The 14,201-nt window shown below is 41.2% G+C and overlaps 1 protein-coding gene and 1 pseudogene across 1 annotated transcript in view; both read right to left on the bottom strand.

Annotated features, from left to right (window-relative positions):
- The window catches only part of LOC120407275, a 49,647-nt pseudogene extending 45,825 nt beyond the window's left edge, over window positions 1-3,822 (bottom strand).
- LOC120408764 (zinc finger protein 474-like) overlaps window positions 3,296-14,201 on the bottom strand; it is a 57,899-nt gene continuing 46,993 nt past the window's right edge. Inside the window, exons 5-6 of the mRNA XM_039545974.1 lie at window positions 6,656-6,731; window positions 3,296-4,531 (exon numbers count right to left, since the gene is read on the bottom strand). Coding sequence (XP_039401908.1) covers window positions 6,700-6,731 — 32 coding nt within the window. The 3' untranslated portion in view covers window positions 3,296-4,531; window positions 6,656-6,699. The remainder of the gene's footprint in view (window positions 4,532-6,655; window positions 6,732-14,201) is intronic.

The raw sequence follows: 14,201 nt of genomic DNA, 5'->3' as shown, positions 1-14,201 counted from the left end.
AATGCGTTCTCATATATGTCACAGCTCGTTCAGTACACTTGCCCAAAGGTGGAAAAGTGTTCATTTAAAAAAATAAATTTATGTTTTTAAGATGTATGAAAAGAAGCTTGAACATTGATTACAGTGAATTTTAGTTTTTGTATTCAGGCCATGTTATGTGGAACAGTACTTTGCTCAAATTCACTCTAAAACGGTCTGTTCACTATCTGAGGAGTGTGTGATTCAGGGAGAGGAAGAGAAGAGTTTTATTTTGGAAACATTTGACTATTGCAGTGCTCTTAGGAAATGGCATATTTGGACACTGCACATTTCACACTCGTACTTATATGGAGATTAAATAACTGTTTTGGGTATTTGAAATGCATTTGATTAGGTGGTTTTTTTTTTTAAAGGAATGCTAGTCAGCTGTGTGTGATTAAATGGTTTTAAAAGGAATGCAGGTCAGCTTCAGAACACAGTGTCACATATAACTCATGCCAGGTCGAAGAACACAGTGTCTATGAAAAAGAAAAGCAACGTATTTTGTAATTTAGGGGCTATAAATACACTCTATATTTAAATGCAGCCTATTAGCCTGCCAAGTATATTTTTATGTGTTACATGTGATAATATCTCACATAAAGCTGATATTCTTGTTTATGGACTTGCTCCTGCACGCTTCAGTGGGAGTTTTGCTTGTGTAAGGAGTTCTGATCATGCCCTATATGTCTGTACAAGCAATAATTGTTGATATACAAGGGTCAATTTTTATAAGGATTGCAGGATGTACCATATTTATATATTATATTACACAGCACTGCTATTATTCTGTTTAAAAAATATCACAAGACACAATCTGTATTTTTATAGCATAGGAATAGATACAAAGCTTTGCTCAAATGTAGAATTTTTCCCACTTATCACCTTATCTCCAGACATAAGACATTGAAAAACAGGCTCTAGTATACTTTTTTATAAAAGATTAACCCAAGATCAGTTCAATAGTACATGAAAATTTACTAATCCTACTCGATGAGACAGACTGATCATGGTAATACATGTGATAAGGGTAAAGAGTATCTTTTATGTGTGTAGTAAGTAAGTAAGAGCCCAGTCTTGTTCCCCCAGCAGACTGTAGGAGTTGAAGGTGGACAGTGGGTTACAGGATTGGATTCTAGGGGACTGAGCAAGCCCCCGTTGAAATCAATGGAAATCATTCCATTAACTTCAGTGAATGTTGGATCAGGCCTCGTGTTTTTAACTCCCAATAAAAGTTACCTTCAAATAGATTAAAATATCAGTATTTGTCTAGAACTACAATATTTTTCAATTTGATAATATTTGTATCTTCTATCCCACAGCTTATAAAATTAAAAAAATTACAAAGTTTTACAAGCTGTGAATAAAGGATTGTACAGTACTTGATATCTGTACTCAGCCTCCAGACTCCAGGATGGTGATCTATGACTGATGGGGAGTATGATACCACCAAGAGTATTGCCAGGGGTGTCACATTAAGTAAGGGCTGGAAATTGCAAAGAAACCACATCCACATCTGCTGAAATAACAAAGGCTACGTTTTTACTAGTACTATGATGAATAGACCCTGTGTGTTATTTAGGGGCAATCAGGAACTAAATGTTTGGTTGTTTGGGTTTTTTTAATTTTGCCATTCAACTTTAAGTCTTGGTGGAAAATATTACACTCTCAAATCCTGAGTTACTTCAGACTAGGGTGACCATATTTCCCTATGCTGAATACAGGACACCTTGTAAAACGGCTCCTATTCAACAGAAATCAATCAGAACTATGTGACTCTGACCTGAGCCCTGCGGCAGGCGCTGGGAATCAGGATTTTAACACCTCCCCCTCCATGGCTCCGGCTTCAGCCCCACTGATGGGAATCGGGGCTTCAGCCCCCCACGGCTCCGGCTTCAGCTCTGGAGTGGGCACCGCGAATCGGGGCTTCAGCCTCCTCGCGGCTCCGGCTCCGGCTCCAGCGGGAATCAGGGGTTTCAGCCTCCTCGCGGCTCTGGCTTCAGCCCCGCAGCGGGCGCCAGGGCTCGGGGCTTCATTCTCACGTCTCCAGCTTCAGCCCCACGGAGAGTGCTGGGGATTGGGGTTGCAACCCCACAGGGGGCGCTCAGGCTCTGGGTTTCAGCATCAGCGCCCGGTGACACCCCTGAAAGCACTTGCAGACCCCAACTGAGAACCCCTGCTTAAGGTTTCAAATGGCAAAGGGTGACACACATGGGGCTGCCTCTTGTGCTACCTGATGTGTCATCTTCCTGCCTCTCCACTCGGCCTGAGGCCACCACGTGGTCTCACTGATGAGCCACCGCCTCCCCGCACTCATTCGCCAGCCACAAACAAGACACGGCTGGGGCTGCGCTGACTAACCACTGCCTGGCCAGCAGGGGGAGCAGAAAATATGGGACAATTTGCCCATTTTTTAAAAAAAGGCGGGACGCCTGCAATAGGGCTTAAAAACAGGACGGATAGCCACCCTACTTCACAGAGGTGAGCCAGAACTAGAGCCATTGTTCCCACCTCCACCTCCTAACTTGGAGAGTTTGAAATACACCGGACAGATCCAAATTAACCCTGATTTTAGTTTTCCAAACCCATTCTGAATTTTCCCTACCTCCAATTTTTCATAAAGTAGACTACATATATTACGCAATTTAAAACCACTTTGTGATTGATGTCTGCATGGGAGATTTAATCCAAAACTTTTTGATACACGGCAAGTAACTCACAGAATGCAAATCGCTCCAATAGTGTGTGCGCAGAACCCCTGTTCTGTTTCAAATTGCATTGTGTGAACACATGGCAACAATTGGCTGTGAACTGAGGGCACAGCATTCTCTGCTGAGCAATGTACATCCCAGGATTGTTTTCGCTGTGAATTGTGAATTTCTGGGCGGGCTTGCACCATTTTCAAATTGCTATTGGCCAGGATTGACCCAGAAATGCTCTGCACCACTATTGTGGTTGTTGGGATGCAGACATTGCAAGCACAGGAGTATTATGTGGGGTGGTTGAAGTTTTGGTACTCTATGTGCTTTTGTAAAACCCTATGAATTATTTCAGCTTTATTTTTAAGGAGTTTTTTGTTAAATGCAATCAATACTCATAATGGATGTACTGTAAATGGTTTTATTGTGAACAATAAAAACCAATAATAACGTTTGAATGAAACCAATGGAAAAATAATCTTTGTATATGGAAATACATTTAACTAACCAATCTTCTTAAGTAACCAAATATACACAAACCTTTCATTACTGCAAACAAATCTTGAAGTGCAACAGTAAGAATATTTCAAATACAACTTTTTAGTGGTGGCATATAAACTTAAAGGTAAGTATACACCTTGCCATTGGCTCTTCTCGTACACATGACCTCGGTCATGGGGAGAGTACATGGATTCTGGGGTCAAGTGTCTTGGTTCAAAATTCTCAAGGATGTTGCAAGGCTCAAGAAGAGCTGGACTCTGAGATCCAAGTGTTCTCATTGCCCAGAGGTTGGATCTGAGAGGTGAATGGGTGTTGCTGGGAGCACTGAAGTGGAGATGCAGAGGTTAGAAGTTGCTGCTGGTCCCAGCAGCCAGCATTGTCCAGGAGCTGAAGGACATGGCTAGGTCCCAAATTAAAGGATTGCATGGCCTGCTGGCCTAGCAGAAGCATGTTTTCCAGGAAGGCATTCTGGCTCAGGATAGCGTCCATGAGTTGCCTTTGCATCTCTGTCTTTTTCCATGTTCTCCTTGTTCATCAGCATGGTGATGCTGTCCTTGATCACAGCAATACTTTCCCTTGTCACTGCAACATTGTCTTTGGCCATTGTGAGAGTCTCCTGGGAGATCTGCATTTCTTTCTCCCTCTGGGTCCTCATGTATAGCCTCCACCTCTTAGCCAGTCTGGTTTTGCTCTGTGACTCCGCCTGGAGTTCTGCAAATATCTCATTCCAAGTCCTCCTTTTTCTCCCCCTCAAGTTGGCCAGCCTGTCAGCAGTACACAGAGGCACTGTTCTTAACAGTCTGTCTGTTGCATGTGTTGTGGGAGTTGCAGGGGGAACAAAAAAACAAACTTCACCTCCCTGAGACTCTTCTTCCCATTCTTGGGGGAACCTCAGTAAGTGGTAGGTGGTCTATGTGTGCGGAAGGTGCTGGAGCCATTTGGATTTCAATCTACTATATCTGCTTTTGTGTTGGTACGGGGAGGGGAGGGGGGGAGGTTGGAGTAATGTTCCTGACTTGTTTTTGCAGTTTTGTTTGCATGCTGGAGGTACTTCTATGGCAATGGAGGTGTAAAGGTGGATGGCGGGCATTGGAGCAAGCTAGATAGTAATCTCCTTTAGGCTGTCCTCACTCTGGAAAATGTTAAACTGAGGCAGGTGACTAGGAGGCAGAGATTGGTTTTACCCAAAAAGGCCAAGGACAAACCAGTGAGATATGCTGTGAAGTTATTCACCAGGACGGGCCCCGCAGAAGCACTACAGGAGTAGTAGAGGCTTGCAAGCTATACCGGAGGCATGGATGTGCAGCTATTCCCTGTAACGTATGAAACAAAATTGAGCTATTTCTCTGTCTTAAGTCCTTCTATACCTAGGGTGACCATATTTCCCAAAGGGAAAATGAGACACCGTGCTGGACTCACTTGCTCCCCACTCCCACAAATTATTCTTGTAGTTTTTGGAACCTTTTCCTGTTTGTCAACATCTATTTTAAAATGTTGATACACCAAAACTAGACAGACTATTCCAGTAATGGTCTCTATAATGCCATTAACAATAATATTGCAATATCACCTCCCTTTTCCTATTCAATGTTTCCCTGTTTAAACATCCAAGGATCACATTTACTGTCTTAGCTACCACACTGCACTGGGAGCTCATGTTTGGTCAGTTGTCCAGCTTGACCTCTGTGTCCTTCTCAGAGTCACGGTTTTACAAAATACAGTCTCCTATCCTGTAAGTGTGACCTACATTCTTTCATATACCCTGTGTAGGAAGAGAGATGGAGGAAAAGAGAGGAACTGTTGTCTTATGTGGAGAGAATGTATATACATGCTCAGTGGCGCCAATCAAAATGCCGGATAAAAAAGTCAGAAGTCTCTGAGTTAAGTTAAATGTCAATTTACACATATCCTTTTCAATTCAATAGGGTTATGAATGAGTTACTTTAGGAAATCCTGACCACACAATGTGTTTAATTGGATTAAGACCATGAACAGTAAGTGATTGGTTTCATTTGAGCCTTAAGCAAAAAACAGTATTATCTGAAACTTATAATAGAGGCTACAAATTAATTCTAATAAAGAAATCCTTTATATATATATATATATAACAAGAAATTTTTCAGCTATAGTCAATATACTAATTAAGCCCTCTGCTGTGGTTTTTAAGAAGATACACCAATGAATAACAGGATTCTAAGAAATTTTAAATTAACACCTACTGTGAACCACTTAGAATACAGAAGGCAGAAGAATCCACTTCTTGGATTAGTTCAAAGCAAGACATTTTAGACAATCATTAAATAATTGTAAAAAACCCATGCAAATATAGCTGAAAGGAATCTCTGAGAACCAATTATCTGTGTCTCTTGTACTTAGGAGAAAGGCAAAGCAAGGCTTCTGGAGTACCTCATAATGACCCTCCACTAAGAAAAGAGGGACTATACATAAATAAGTAGTAAAAGCAGAGAAACTTAGAATTCAGTAGGAATTGTTAGATATTAAAATCATACGGCCCTGTCCTGCACCATTAAAATCATGGGAAGTTTTGTTATTGACTTCAATAGGGGCAGCATTGGGGGCTGAGAGTCCTGGGGAAATGGTTCTAAAAGAGTGATAGTTGGCTGGCCTTTCTTTTCTTCTCCAGATGGCTTTGAGATAGTATATTTACAGGAGGACCAATTCAAAATGCTAACTAAGCAAGAATACAGTGTATACCCCATCGAGGCCAATTCTTAACAATTTTGTATGCTTTTTTCCATTGTCTGTTTTGGTCTTTATAAGATGTAAGCTGAGAATGGTGAGGCTGTGCCTTGGAAGCCCCACACAGTTCTTCAATATCTGACAGAAGTAACAAACATTTATTTGAAGATGTGTCTACATTGCAACCGGGAGACCACCTGTAGAGGTACCTAAGCTAGCTCGAGTGAAAGTTGCGGTGGAGCCTCGGTATGTACTCAAGAATCCTGGGTGGGCAGGGCTAGCCTGTGAAGCCACCCATGCTACCTTGGCTTCACTGCTATTGTTACTTGAGCTAGCTTTGATCTAGCTTAGGTATGTCCTCACTTGCTGCAATCACACCTCCCAATATCAGCACAGACTTATCCCAAAGCACAGAGAGTCTGAGCAGAAGGAAAGAACACAAGCCATTGGATCACAGTGCATACTGGTAAGGGAACTTTTCCCTTAGTTCTTAAAATTAGACAGCTTGTACAAGTGATATCTGTTTAGTTTTCCTAAAGAGTAACAACAAATCATCCTCATTGTGATCTTTTCTTAAAAAAAAAATAATAAAAAAAAAAAAAAGCACTCAAACCCTACATGTCAAAACCAATAATGTTAGTTTTAGTAAAAATAACAACAAACTTTCAGTATGCCAAAGTAGGCAGTAGCTGATGGACTGACAGTTGCAGAATGCTAAAACAGAATAGACAGCTCACCAAAAATTGTCAACAGGAGACTATAAATGTGTTCGCTGCACAGATCATTTTTCCCAAAGAAAAGGAGCTAGTTTGCCTGTAGCAGAAAAAAAGAAAAAAAAAGGAGAGAGTTTCATTCTGATGATCAATTGCTGAGGAATTTCACCTTCCTTTACTGATCAGGTCTATCAACATCAACATCCTCCCAACATCAACTTGCATATGACAAGTGTCTCAATAGTAATATGAACAGAGAACAGTGCAGGAAAATCATATCTCCAGTCCCCTTAATAGACTAAATAACCTTTAGTTTGCAATGTAATATCCAGCAATGTTGATAAAGTAGGTTATTTTGTAGATCTTCAAACTAACTTAACATAACTAATCCATAGTTGTCTTTGTTAATTTTGCTCATTCAATATGTCGTTGTCTTACCTGGGGTGTAGGTGATTGAAAACAAGTTAATTTCAGAGTGTTTTTCTCTGGTTCTGTAGTATTAGGCTGCTGTTTTCTTTGTCTTTCTTGACATCTCTCATATCTGCAACACCGGCTATTTAAAGAACTGCTGGCTACAGGAAAACTTGTTATCTTTGCAATTTAACCGTTGCTACTGAGTAGTGTGTGCACTCCTGTCTGGTTGAAATAGTTTATTTGTAATAAAATTTCCATTAAATTGTAGTGCTCTTTTTAAACAATCAGCAGGCAGGGTAGAGCATGGGGACAAGATTGAGGAACGACATTGTTCTCTATAATGCAGCAGAGAGAATGAAAGCAAGCTGTGTTCTCTAAGAAAACCATTGTTCGCATCTGCTCCTACTCCCACTGGAGTCAGAGGCACAACTCTCTTACTATGGTGTATGGTGCAGAACATAAAACCAAAATAGAACAGAACAGAACTGAATTAGATGCTTCATGCGGATGAGGTGGACAACCCAGGAAGCTGAACTTGATGTTTGTCTCCTTATTAGACAGATTTTACAATCTCAGGTAAGAAGAGATGTGCAACAGGCACAGGTTGAGAGGAGGCCAACAAGTGATAGTGATAGAAAAGGAGCAAGGAGGAGAGAGTAAACATGCTATGTGTGCTTTCACCTTGCATCCCCTCGCCCATCGAAAAGACAATGCTTTTCAATTCACTTATACAAGAACAAAGCAGCACCTATCCAAATCCACAAATGTGGAACTATGAATCAGAGAAAACAAACATAGTTATCATGTTAAGTGTTGTTCTGATGCCAACTATGTTTTCTTCCAAAGACAACATTTTTTATTAATCATTCACATAGCACCACAAATGTACACAGCACTGTGCAAGACAAATAAGACAAGATCCCTGCCCCAAGGCATTTACAATCTATCTCATCCATCCTTCTGTCCCACACAAACTGTGCTATGTGAATGGTTTGAAAATTAAAGCCAGCAAAGTTAAAACAATTTGGACCATATACTCAACTGTTCCTGATTGTCATACCTCCATTGCAGTCAATGGAAATATATTAGATTTACAGCAGCTGAGGTTCTGGCTGAGATCTTTTGTTTTCTCTCTCCCCACCCCACCTCAAACTATGTAGATAAGGAACTTAAATAATAGCAAATAACAATATTTAGAGCTTTTCTTGTCTAGATAAATTCTTCATTTTCTTTTTTCTTTAGAATCATCTATTGCATTAGAAGGATTTTTTTCGTCCTTCCCTACACACATTTCCTTTTGTCTCTTCTCCCCTTGGGAGGTGGCTAGAATGGTGGCAAAGCTCTGGCAAAGGCAAAGGGTTCATCATTGTGTTAAGAAGGAAACAAATTCATTGTCATCTTGAGGCGGGATGTTCCAAGCTCTGAGCCACCATGAAAGCTCTATCCCCCTCTCTCGTGCGTTTCGCAGTTCCATTTGTTCTATTGATTGCAGTTTTGAAGGGTTATGGTGATTGAGAGAGTTGGTCTTTGAGAAAGGTTGGGCTTTGAAGATCAAGACTCAGGGACTATAATTTCTCCTACTTTTCTGGACTCTTTACACTTCTGGAGTAATGCAAAAGTATCAGAAACTTGTCAGATCCGGCCATGCCAGAATTCTCTTGGCATGGGGGAAATTTAAGTTGGTGTATACCTGGTATAACTGTCCTACATGCAATTCCTGCTCCCTGTCCTTGAATTGGAGAAGCATAGTCACAATACTACTGTGCTCTGAATATAATAAGCTGACAAATGGCACCTTGGGAGCTGTTACCAGCTTGTGTCATTTAGAACAGCCACTAGGTTGCTTTAAACTACTTTAGGACCGGAATTAGACCAGCCTGAGAATCAGAGAGAGCTAAGTATCTTCTTGATGGTCTCTACTACTTTGGTATGCTGAGTGGAAAGGGAGTGCCACAGAGAATTTGTATCCAGGCCTTTGAGTTCGACCTAGAAGCCTAAGGAGAGCAAATACTGCACTGGTAGCACCAGAGTTTTTTTGTTTCTGAGATGGGCTGACACATTCTGTGCCAGCTAGAGATTCTTCTAGATCAGAATCCTGTGGCACCTTATAGACTAACAGACGTTTTGCAGCATGAGCTTTCGTGGGTGAATGCCCACTTCGTCGGATGCAAGAGTGGAAATTTCCAGGGGCAGGTAAATATAAGCAAGCAAGAAGCATGCTAGAGATAACGAGGTTAGATCAATCAGGGAGGATGAGGCCCTGTTCTAGCAGTTGAGGTGTGAAAACCAAGGGAGGAGAAACTGGTTCTGTAGTTGGCAAGCCATTCACAGTCTTTGTTTAATCCTAAACTGATGGTGTCAAATTTGCAAATGAACTGAAGCTCAGCAGTTTCTCTTAGAAGTCTGGTCCTAAAATTTTTTTGCTGGAGGATGGCCACCTTAAGATCTGCTATTGTGTGGCCAGGGAGGTTGAAGTGTTCTCCTACAGGTTTTTGTATATTGCCATTCCTAATATCTGATTTGTGTCCATTTATCCTTTTCCTTAGAGACTGTCCAGTTTGGCCGATGTACATAGCAGAGGGGCATTGCTGGCATATGATGGCATATATTACATTGGTGGATGTGCAGGTGAATGAACCGCTGATGGTGTGGCTGATCTGGTTAGGTCCTGTGATGGTGTTGCTGGTGTAGATATGTGGGCAGAGTTGGCATCGAGGTTTGTTGCATGGATTGGTTCCTGAGCTAGAGTTACTATGGTGTGGTGTGCAGTTACTGGTGAGAATATGCTTCAGGTTGGCAGGTTGTCTGTGGGCGAGGACTGGCCTGCCACCCAAGGCCTGTGAAAGTGTGGGATCATTGTCCAGGATGGGTTGTAGATCCCTGATGATGCATTGGAGGGGCTTTAGCTGGGGACTGTATGTGATGGCCAGTGGAGTCCTGTTGGTTTCTTTCTTGGGTTTGTCTTGCAGTAGGAGGCTTCTGGGAGTGAGGGGTGGTGGATGGGGCAGGAGTCCCAGGGGGGCTGTCAGGGAATGGTGGGGTTGGACGGGGCAGGAGTCCCAGGGGGGCGGAGGGAGGGGGGCCAGGCCACAACCCCTTCCCCTAACCAGCCCTCCATACAATTTCTGAAACCTGATGCGGCCCTCAGGCCAAAAAGTTTGCCCATCCCTGTTCTAGATTATCACATTCACCACTAGATACAGCACATGGCAGTAATCAAGCCTGGAGGTCACATATACATCGATCATCATGATGAAGTCTGCCTTTGTCAAGAAGGGCAGAGTATCCTGGCTAGTCATAGATGAAAGCGGGTATTGTTGGCAGTTGTTGCAATTTAGGTAACTAGTAGCAGTGAAACATCTGAAGGTCCAAGTTTGCAAATATTTTGATAAATTGAGAATAGTTGCCTTAAAATAAGGATAATGGTAACAAAAATCAAACATGGGCAACAGTTCAAGCCTGGGAGAGAAGTGTGCGGAGATTAGGAAAGAAAGCATTTGTGGGGAAAGTGGGTTTATGGAGAAGAGCAAGGATAGATGAGGCCTGCGTTTGATAGTTACTGGGCCCCTACATCCCCCTTTGAAGCCATCCCATCAAAGGAAATCATGGGAGTTGCAGGTGCTCAGCACCTAACAGGGAAGAGGGCACAAAATTGAGAGTAGAAAAGTAGAGGAAGGGAAAGTAAATAGTGAGGGCTGGTATGATGTATGGTGTGAAGAGAGAAAAGGAAGAACTGATTGCTACGTTTATCTCTGCTGAGATTAAGCAGGGCATCCAATGTACAGACAAGAAATCTGAACATGACGCATTTAAGGACAGGAAGCTCGTGAGCGAAATCAAAGATGATGGGTCAGAGCAGTGGAGGCTAATTGAAGAAGCAGCAAAGGTACTTCAAACTATGGGGACAAGCTGTGATGCACGCCTGTCACATTCCTCTTACCTCCATTGTCTGGGATGAGCAACATATAGATCAAGGGTAGGCAACCTATGTCACGTGTGCCAAAGGCGGCACGCAAACTGATTTTCAGTGGCACTCACACTACCCAGGTCCTGGCCACCGGTCCGGGGGGTGGGGGGGGGGCTCTGCATTTTAATTTAATTTTAAATGAAGCTCCTTAAACATTTTAAAAACCTTATTTACTTTACATACATCAATAGTTTAGTAATATATTATAGACTTATAGAAAGAGACCTTCTAAAAACGTTCAAATATATTACTGGCACACGAAACCTTAAATTAGAGTGAATACATGAAGACTTGACACACCACTTCTGAAAGGTTGCCAACCCCTGATATAGATGCTGGCTTGATGTTTATATGGAATATGAATGACCCTTTAATTACTCTAATCTATCCTGTTGACTAAAATCTGTTTGCTTGCAGGATCAGACTACTGTTATCTGGGCACTATTCTAACTTTCCCTGAGCTGCTGGGATGTGTTTTCAATGCTTCGTTGCCTTAGAGGGGTTATAATCCCATTATGGAGTGATTGTGACCGAGGCCAGGTACAGGCCTCAAACATTGTTATTTCTCTCTCATTAGTGCTTTTTCGCCCCATAATAACCTTGCTCCTAATTTTAGGGTTTATGTGAAGTATCCCTGACAGAGGTTTTAAGACATCATCTTCCCTTTTGCCCTATTCCATCTTCTCATATTGGTTATTTTTTGTTCTTTTTATTTTCTCCAATGCCCCCACATCCAAATTAAACACATATAAACCAAGTAACAATTTATACATTTTGACCATTAAACCGAAAGAAAATCTAACAAAGAATTGAAAACTTGATAAATTGGTTATTCAATTTTAATTATTGAGTGCACTGCTGATATTCAATTGAAGGGATATTTTTTCAAAATTTCCATTGATAGGATAAGTGATTTTCCAATACCTGCAAAAGCTCAAAAGCAAAAGGAGTTTAATCGTAATGATCCTAATCAGAGGATCTTAATGTTCATGAGAGGACATTAGGAACAAGCAAACTGGCAATATAAGAATGAGCTAGATCATAAGCAAGATTTTGATAATCAGTACAATGAACTACTGGCAGCCAGAGTACAGATTTAAAAAAAAAGTTTTCTTATAAGCTCCCTAAGACTTATAAGGCTTGCTCCATCCACCTGCAGAACATGGAGTGCCTCCTGTCAGGAGCCGAGTGTTCGTAATTCTCATCAATTTCAACCTTGACTTTTGATTTTATGTCTCTTCACTGCAATTATTTCCAATCTTGATCTGTCTTCATGGAATCAGATGATTAGAATGAGGATCTAGTGTGTTTGGAGGAGAGGTTGGAACATGGCTTGTTTGTGCTTGTTAGGAAGTTACATTTAGATATCTGTATGTTATAAGCTATTAAAAATGTCAGATAAGCAGCTGAAAAGAATACATGGAAACTAGATAACAAATGTTTTCTTTAGGCTCAGGAAAATGCCTGACTTTCAGATGTTTGGTTTTAAACTTTAACCTTAACCTTGAATTTCCAGGCTTTCAAAGTTTGGTTTGAATTAATGTAGCATTTTTTAAATGTTTTAATGCCATTGATCTTTGTTTGAAACACTGTGTGTTTACAAGGCCTCACCCCCGCACCTGGGAATATGTACTAGGTAATGCTAAGTAAAACATCAAGCCTTTGGCCTTGGCTACACTTGCAAATTTGCAGCGCTGCAGCAGGGTGTGAAAACACACCCTCTCCAGCCCTTGCGCTGCAACGCGCCAGTGTGGTCAAAGCCCCAGCGCTGGGATCGCGGCTCCCAGCGCTGTACGTTATTCCCCACAGGGAGGTGGAGTACGGACAGCGCTGGGAGAGCTCTGAAGTGCAAGTGTAGCCAAAGCTTAAAGTCAACTTTCAAAATATGCACAGTTGTTTGCATGTGTATTACATATTTGTAAATATGAGCACATGTATTTGGTATATTTTAAAAATTAAAGCACAGATCCTCCATGCTGTCTGAGCTGTATTTGGCATAGGTCTAAAAGGTGGGGAGGCAAAGGGGGCATTAATTGACTTTTGTGGTTTCTAATTTGGGGGGGCTCGTGGCTGCTGCCCAATACCTGGACACCTGTTCTTAAGTGTCTTTATGCTGAGAGTTGAACGTTTGGATATTATTGACTGCCTTGAAGAACATGGGTTCTTCTCCCCATTGTTGTGAATAAGATGCATAGGAGAGTTATTATATCTTTTGAAACTTGCCATCTAATTCTTGTAAAACTTAACCTCCAGGGAGTGCTTGTCATTAACTTTCTGTCCTTGATTGTTGTTTGCTTTGTTGGCTACATATGTATTTTATTTACCAGTGTTAAGACAACTACTTAATCCCTTATCTGTGGATGTTGTTGAAGAGGGTTGATCAGCTATACTAAAATGTTCCTTTTCAGCCAGATTACGCTTTCTTCTGGAGATCCATTGGGCTCAAAGTAGAGTTATGAAAGCTTTGTAAGACCCTGTCTGCAACATGAAGTCAGCTGGGGTGAAATCCTGGCCCTGTTGAAGTCAATGGAGTTTTATCATTGACTTCAAAGGGACCAGGATTTCACCCTTGGAGAGAGACATTTCTATATTGCAAGTCAACTCAGATCTCATGCAAGGGTATGTAGCCCTTAGAGTTCAGAGTCCCTGGGAGGAGCCAGAGAGAGCTCAACATTTCTGATGCAGAAAGTTTCTTATCAATGTAATTCTCTAATTTGGATATTGGAAATGTTCCCACTGTTTAAAATAAAGTACTGGAAATTAATTTAAACTGTGTCAACAATTACAAGTAACATATATCCAAGCATTGTAAGGATTAATTTAGATTGTGATTTAATCCTTTTCCCTCTAGGATCCAAACCATCAATCCTACCAGAAGAGTTTTTAAAAATAAGTTTATTTTAGAGTATGAAATTTAAGCCTACAGTCTTATTCCTGCCTTTGGTTTGAGGCAGGGTGTGTTGTGGCAACACAAAAATAAAGATACATGATAGAAAGAGACACTTATTCTGTCCATGAAGTTGTCTTTTTAAACCATGGAATAAGATCAATGTCATTCTATTTTCTCTTTTAGATGTCTTTGATCCTTTTGTCTATTTCCAGTGTGCATAATGCAGCCTACATACTCACACAACAACAGTTATAAATATCTGTGTGCCTGGTTTAGTCAAGGGGAATTGTTCAAAATAA

The sequence above is a fragment of the Mauremys reevesii genome, linkage group 6 (assembly GCF_016161935.1).
Source record: "Mauremys reevesii isolate NIE-2019 linkage group 6, ASM1616193v1, whole genome shotgun sequence".
NCBI lineage: Eukaryota > Metazoa > Chordata > Testudines > Geoemydidae > Mauremys > Mauremys reevesii.
The sequence above is the reverse complement of the archived record's forward strand: the minus strand, read 5'-3'. Positions and strand labels throughout refer to the sequence as shown.